General features: G+C 36.8%; 1 protein-coding gene across 5 annotated transcripts in view; it reads right to left on the bottom strand.

The window, feature by feature from the left end:
- Positions 1 to 681: 681 nt before the first annotated feature.
- Positions 682 to 8,050, bottom strand: part of Lmo4 (LIM domain only 4) — a 17,114-nt gene continuing 9,745 nt past the window's right edge. For all 5 annotated transcript variants that reach the window (XM_048351712.1, XM_048351709.1, XM_048351710.1 and 2 more), the window contains 3 exons: positions 6,509 to 6,605; positions 6,034 to 6,189; positions 682 to 1,457 (listed from right to left, as the gene is read on the bottom strand). In XM_048351712.1, coding sequence (XP_048207669.1) covers positions 1,449 to 1,457; positions 6,034 to 6,189; positions 6,509 to 6,605 — 262 coding nt within the window. In that variant the 3' untranslated portion in view covers positions 682 to 1,448. The remainder of the gene's footprint in view (positions 1,458 to 6,033; positions 6,190 to 6,508; positions 6,606 to 8,050) is intronic.

Genomic DNA, 8,050 nt, shown 5'->3' with positions numbered 1-8,050 from the left:
GAAATTAGGAATCCTTGTCCAACAAACTCATGGAAAAACAGTCAGTAGAGAGGTCTAAGAGGAAAACAAAATAAACATGTCCTACAGCAGGCCACACAGTTGAAAAACTCACCAGGAAAGGGCTACTTTCACCCACCAAAGATCACTATCAGAGATGCAGAGCCCTACAGTTAATTGAACTTCAAATTATACACAGGTATGGTTTGAAATGTTATTTCCTTCAAAAGCTATAAATGAACCTGATAAGAGAACAAGATGGCTGTGCCAGATTTTTTAACATGCTTTTTGTCAATACCCAAGGCTTTCCTATTGAGAAAAAAAAATAAACAAAATAGCTCAAGAATCCAATAAGTATTTATATATGAACTACAAAAGATTCATTGTGTTACAGAAGTGTAATGAAGTGTTGTTAACGGAATATTCTGAGCTTATAAACTACTCCTGTTAGAAATATTGCTTTGTACCCCAGCCAAAAATGACAGTTAAGTCATTTGAAGAACACCTTATTGGCCCAGAGCTAAATAAATGTAGATACCATTTCCTTTACTCCAAAAATTTAAAGTGAGCTTGTTACAAAGTACAACAGTAACAACAGCAAAACAAAAAAAAAACAAAAAACAAAAAACAACCTCTATTTTCCCAAATTATAGAAGAGAAAAATCAGTGTGTGAGCCCAAACTCCATTGAATTCTTTTTCTTTTAAGTTTTTATTATTTAAATACACCATACTAGAGCAAATGTCTCTGAAAATATCACAAATAAAAGATTTTTTTCTTCATTCAGCAAATTAGAAGTAGGAGGAGATTTCTACACAGTAGCTGCTATGAGCCTGACTTTTTTTTTCCCGTTCTTTTTTTAATCTTTGCCGTGGTAGTAGCAACATTAGGACAAAAACACTTACATGCATACATACATTGTATTTTACAGAGATACAATAAAAGTGTTTGTGATAGAATATCACAAAAGCCACATCTCTTTCCTTTATCTCATGTTCAGTTTGATTGAAACACGTTTCCTTACAACACTTAAATATACAAAGAGCAAATAGAATGTTGTTAAGGTAAAACACAGGGTACAAACTCTGGCCAGTGCCCTGCTAATTGTTAATGAGGATAGAAAGCAGATTTGAATGCTTCTTTTAATTAGCTTCATTAGTCATTTCCCTCCCCCCAAGCTCCCTCCCCCCCGAAAGATGTCCTCCGGTGGATGTTTTTTCATTTTTCTCTACAGTCTCCCATTAGCCCAGGTTCATGGAGTCCTTAATGTTCATATTCAGTCATTTTAATACACCAATAAATGCGGGAAGGGCAATCAAGACTAAAGAAGGTGCAATGGAGCTGGCACTGGTGCTAGCTACAAAGGTGACTTGTCTACTGAAGACACATGGGATCCACCTGTGATGAACAAAATCTGAGATGAAGGCACGCATTCTGCATTACTCTGACCTTTTAGCAGACCTGTAAGAAATAAAAACGGGCATCTTAGCTAAAATGCTAAATTTGAGAGATATTAAACTCAAACACGAGTGCTTTCGTCTTCTCTACATTCACTAATCTTCTTTTATTAGATTACTTTCCAACTGTGACTTGATGGAGGCTCGCTACGCGACTTACTCCAGCAGTGAAGAACTAAAGCTTCACATTTTCTAGTTTTACCAGCAGAGAAAATGAGACCCTAAATGGACTTGCATAAAGTTTCTGATGTAAAGTTCTACAATGAATTGCTTAACTCTGTTAAAACAAGCTTCTCTCCCAAAAGACTGCACTCTAACGCCTTGCCTCGTGGTAGGATCCTGAACATCTTGAACATTTTCTTTTATAGCATGAGGATATTCTTCACAACAAAGTCCCTATGTAGAAAGCTCGGCTTAATGCACTCAACTGTGTACCCTATGGCAAGTGACTTCAACTGGCTGTGTCTCAATTTCCTCATCTTTAGAGTAAGAACAATGACATTGTTATGAGGATTGCATAGTATATATGCAAGCACTTTCAACAGTGTCTGTCCTAAATAAAAACTGCACAAATATTGGCAGGATCAGTATTATTCTGTTCCCCTTGGGACATCTATTCATCCATGTTGGTCTTTATCTATGGGGCCTGAGTGTACAAAACTGTACATTCAAATATTCAGGTATTCTTTTTCACTGACTATTTCCTATTTGTTATTTCACTTAATGTTGCATGAAATGTTGTAAAGCTACAAGCCTACACACACAATGTACTAATAATGACTTGCAATAGATTAAAGAATAGAATTTAGTGCCAGTCTAACTTCAACATAGTAACTTAGAAATGGCAATCTGCAGTCATCAAATACAACATTTGCACTTACCAAGATGAAATAATACATGTAATATTTTTGTGTTTTTAAGTGACATTTTGAGCTTCCCAGGAACTTCTTGTTTCACCCTTTCCCTAACTTACTAAAAGCCTGAAGTCTATTAGGAACTGCAACCCCCCACTTCCAAGCTAATTAAAGTGGTGGAGGCTTAATTCCCCAGAGTAGAAGCTCAGTGTGAGAAAGGTAATTTGTCTGTCCAGAACAAAGATGCGGCAGCAGCCAGCAAGCATATTTAATAAATGAGCATCAAATGTCCTCTACGATGGACACACACAACACCAATTATGTAACTATGGGGGAACTGTGGAGTGATATGTAAACTAGAAGACTAGAAGTCTCACTATATTCTCCAGACATAATCTAAGTCTCACTTTACTGAAATGCACAGACAATTCCTAACAGCCTCATCACACTTCAGAATGGAAGGAAGAATTCCAGGGTAGGCAGCAATTGACAAAAGAAAAGAATTACCCCAATCTCTCTTTTTCATATCATTCTAGAAAGTAACAGTCTCCTGAGCCTAGCCTAGCCCCCTTTCAATGATCAAGGCTACAAAATTGTGTAGCTCCTCAAACACAAGTGAGCTCAGATTTCAGTCCATCTGAGATTTCAATCACTGTATGATTGAAAAGCTTAAAATTATTTTTCTCAGAATACACAAAAGCCAATGACGCAGAACAGTAAACCAGACATTCCCCACACTGAAAACAAATTTCAGCAGAATAACAAGTTTAAAGTGACCAGATGATGAGGGCTTATGCCTTCCATACAATTAGCTGCCTTTAAAGAAGAGATGTACAAATAATCAACTCATTATTTTTGAGCCAGAGGATGCTTGAGTTTATTTACTATGCATCATGCCCTAAAAATGTAATTGGTTCTGTGAATAAAAGGAAAATAGCCAAAATAAATGTCCAATTTCTCTCCCCAAAACATGGAGAATTAAAGAAAATAAAATAATAAAATGGAGCTATTTGTCATTTTCCCCATCTCATCCCCTCCAGAAAAGAAACGCCACAGGGTTTTGAAAGAATAATTTTAAAACATTCTCCAGGTCCAAAAAGCCGTTTATGTTCCACCAGGAAGTGTGTTTTCATTAACTTTTCCCCCTTGCCCTCTCATTAATATCTCTCTGGACCACGTTCAGCTTGCCCAAAACCTTTATTTACAAAAACTATCTTGTGAATTGACTGTGCTCATGGTGAGCGGAGCACCAAGGGCAAAAATGTGAGACATTTATGCCAACAGGGAGATGTTCTTAATTAACATCACCCCCAAAACACAGCTTCTCACCAATGTCTGACAAGAACATTTCCTTAAGTTCTATTTCCTTATGCCTTTTAAGAGCTATTAATTTTTGAAAGCCACCTGTCTCTCTTTTTTAGCATCCATTATTAAGAAAAGATATGCTAGTAGGACCATAGTCATTGCCTACACTTATCTTGTGTTCCAAAATAAATGTCCTAACATTGTCTTCCCCCTAAAAGGAATGGAAAAAAACTAAGGCTTCTGTGAAAGGTGTAATACTCCTCACCTTGGAAAGGCATAAACTAGATTTTCCTCCAGGGTTCCTTCCTTTGAATTTATACCATCTCGTACCCTGCTCCTATTTCTAAGGTGTCCTTTGCATTTATTCCCTAGCTAACACAGCTATTGCGTACTCAGTGCTTCACAATCGAATACATTTTCCATCGTGTCTCTCTATCCTTTACTCCTCACCATGCAGGTTGGTGAGCTGTGACAATCATTTTCTATACTTGACTTTTCAGGAAAGAAACGGTACAGAACCAGAAACACAGCAAGTTAAGATGTAACTTGGCAGGGAAAATTAAGGTTTTATATTAAAGAAATGGAGTGAGGTTCAGGGAAGAGACTTTCCATTTTGTTCCTTTTTGTTTGTTTTTACTACTAATGACTTTGCCTCTATTTCAAAAAGAGGCACCTCACAATTCCTCACTTATCATGCTCAACTCTTATGTGTAGATTGATTTCATTTAACCTCAAATCACAAAAATCTGTAGGTACTTATGCATTGGCACTTATTTCTTAAACAAGTCTGAAAACCTCGTGAGGGATAACTGGTGAATTTGCAATTAAAACAAGTAAGATTTTTATTATTTAATATTTTAAATGGCTATTCTATATAGCCTCCTGATTCAGTAGTTAAGTAAATAAAACTGTACCTGGTCTTATGTAATTAACACTTATCAAACAAAGAATATACATTTTAACTTACCCCATAAACATGAGCAAGAGGAAAGGATATGAACATTATATTATGGCAGTATAATTTTAAATGGTTAAAAGTTTTCAAATATTTGTCATTCCCCTATCACAAACAGAGCATTAAAAAAATACATTACAAAAGACAAAGAATGATAATATTTTCCCTGAGACTTTTCAAGCTTGCTAAATTCCTTTCTGCAGATAAACGTTGAGGGTTTTTGTGTGTGTGTGTGATCCTTACCACAGACATTAATGAAGTTCCTATTGTAAATCCATAAAGAATTACCAAGTGAAGTGTGCACTTTTTGTTTCAATGCAATAACTCAGTGCTGTGTGATTGCCTGGGTTAATGATGAAAAAGTCAAACATACTATCAGAGCTGATGGAAAAATCTATCACCAATCTGAAATTAAAATTCATCTGTGGTCAATAAGATTTAATATCCATGCAAGTGGCGCAGTAAAGAGTAAATGAATCAATGTCATCAATACATAATCAGTATGAAATATGATGTGAATAAAATTATGTGCACGAGTCATACATTTCACTCTTTTCTGGGCCAATGTGGAATGAACAGTCTCTTAACTGAAGGTTGACAGTAATTGTTACAAATTAGGCACAGCAGTTATCAAAATGCAGTCACTTGCATAGCTATAGGACTTATTAAGAAGATTAAAATAGATCTAAACTATCCAGTTACTGGGGGTGCTGGACAACTGTTGATCACCAATTTTCCCTCTGAAGTGCTTTCTAATACTATGTGATTTCTACACTTGTATAATTTTCTCATTTCTATTTCTAGTTCAGGAACATTCAAGTTGTGGATCAAGACTTAAGATACAGATCAAATGGAGTGTCTGTGGCATGAAGTGGTAAGAGCAAGAACTTTGTTTTAAAAGGTCTAACAACACATTTTATAAAAAAAAAAAAAAAATCAACAAAATGCCCTGGCATTGCAAAATGTTGTGTGAAACCACTCCTTTAAAAGCAAGTGCACCGTCACAGTGAATTCGGTTTGGAAGGCAGATGTCAAGACTGTTATTATTAATGCAGAAATTTCTTTTATGACAAAGTGTTCATTCTCTCTTCCTACCATAGATATCCTAAGTCTCCTCACACAACAGCCTACCACATCATATTTCTCAATTTCAAAATTCTCAACTGGAATAAACAAGTGGCTTTATAACCATTCTATGTTTTGTTTGACTATTTGTGCGATAATCAACATTGAACAAGAGTGAAAGTACAGATGTATACCCCAATTGGGATTTTTCTCTTTTAAACTGCTAAGGATTCACAATTTGGTCAGCTTTCTTACTTCTAAACTTGCCATGTAAAGAAACTGTATTTCCTTATAAGAGCATGCAAATATACAACTACACAGGAACACTCCCTTGCTAGGCTAAGAGGCTGACCCTTCCAACTTGCTCTAATATAGCTTATTAGAAATTGTAGGGTATTCACCTTCTGGTCTGGCAGTAGTGGATTGCTCTGAAGTGAATTCAAATGGCCATTGATGAGAGCTGTAGGTCTATCATGTTCACAAAATAAACTGCCATTGATGTAGTGAAACCGATCTCCTGGGACCAGGCGATTCCGGCAGGTAGAGCATGTAAAACACTGAAAGAGAAAAAGCAAACCCAATGAAAACAAGTACAAACTAAGTCTCTTTTTGGTTACAAGTTTAGAACCTTGTTCTTAAACAGGTCTCTGTAAAGTACAGAGCCACTTAGGCTTTTGAGCATTTTCCCTCTTTGACACCATTCCAGTACAGTGTAGGGGTAACTCGCATGTTAATGTATACCAGCAGCCGTCATTACCACACCCCAATATCAGTCACTAAATTGGGTGTCTGCAGCTTGAGAAACAGAATGTATACTAAGGGGAAATACTCTGACCCCATGTTGTAGGGGGATCAAAAAGGAGGTACAGATGCTACCTTAAGATGATACACATTGCCTTGTGCCCTCATGACGAGTTCGCTCGCAGGAATTGACTGTCCACAAGCACTGCAGGCACCGCTATTCCCAAATAACCTGAAACAAAGAATGATGACAGTTGACACCAAAGAAGAGACAGGAAAAAAAAAAACACTCCCACCTCTGGTCTTCCCTCTGGAATGCATCTGATAGAGGCTCAATTCCTAGGCTCAAGCCTCCAATTTTCATAATCTGGGCAAAATCTATTTAGGGGGCCAACTAAGTTGTGCCCACCTATGGAAAGGAAGAGGAGGCCCCGGTTTAATCAAAATATTGACTTACACCTCTAGCAAACACAAAACAATTCTGTTCTACACACATTTTATCAGATTACTGGGTTTGTCATAAAAAAAAAAAAGAAAGAGCGAATGAGAAAGAAAAGATACAATTCATGACTGGAGTTTAACTGCATTGTGTCCTTGAAATTATATGAAGAACTCTTTTGTACTTTAATCATATCTTGAGATATGAGTCATCAAAAGGGTTAAGAGGATTTGATTGTATATCTAAGAAGACATCATGCTCAGTGTATTGAAACTCCCGTAAACCTCCATCAGTGCAGACTTTCCATTAGAAAGTCTCTGCTATCCAGGTTGATATATAATGTGTATGGGTTAACCTTTTCAATCATGGTGTCAACACTTAAGATTTGCCTCTGCTCATCTCTTTCATCCTAACCTTCTCTCTCTCTTGATAATGAAATGCTTGCTCCAACTTCCCTCTATCTGTTCCTGAGTCCACAATTTAGATTACTTCATCTCTGCTAGCAACAAACTGAATGAAATTTCGATTTGAGCAGAAAGTAATTTACCGGGATCTGGACCCATTTGTCATCATATCTCTCTGGGTGTTTGCTGTATCACTGCAGTTTTCCTATGCAATCAAATGAGACCACAACATCTGCCATGGGGGGAGGAGGGGGAGAAGGAAAAGGCTGCATAGGAGGGGAAAGCTCAAGGAAGTGTGGTGTACTGAAGAAAAACCATATACATAATTCCTTATAGCCTTCCACAGGCACAACAAATATTTTAATGACAATTGAACTTTGGCTTTCATGGAATCTGTAGACTCAAGCCCGGAAGCTTTGTTTGCTTTTGGGCTTCCCTCTTCAATATCCACAAATATTTATAAAACAAACCAAAATGATTTCACATTGAAGGGTGGTATAGAACAAGTAAGCAGGGTCAGAGAAGTACTTTCCAACAATGAAAAACAAAGTAATAGGTCTTGCAAATTAACACACTGATGTCATAATAAACATTAATATTTGCATTTCCTCCTTGTCCAAATAAAGTCATAAAATGCAGCTTGTGTCAAACCACCAGACGTGTTCCTATAGAACACCCCGTAATCTGAATGATTGCAGCATGCCTCTATATAAAAAATAATTGCTTTGAGTTTTCAGAATCTGGTCTTGCAGAAGAGGCTTGTCATGTTCAAACTACTAATTTGCTGTCGCCACTTTATTGAAAATAGCCTGTAAGTTGTTATTAAATGTATCG

Source organism: Perognathus longimembris, chromosome 7 (genome assembly GCF_023159225.1).
Source record: "Perognathus longimembris pacificus isolate PPM17 chromosome 7, ASM2315922v1, whole genome shotgun sequence".
In the NCBI taxonomy this organism is placed as follows: domain Eukaryota; kingdom Metazoa; phylum Chordata; class Mammalia; order Rodentia; family Heteromyidae; genus Perognathus; species Perognathus longimembris.
This window is presented reverse-complemented; position numbering and strand designations above follow the sequence as displayed.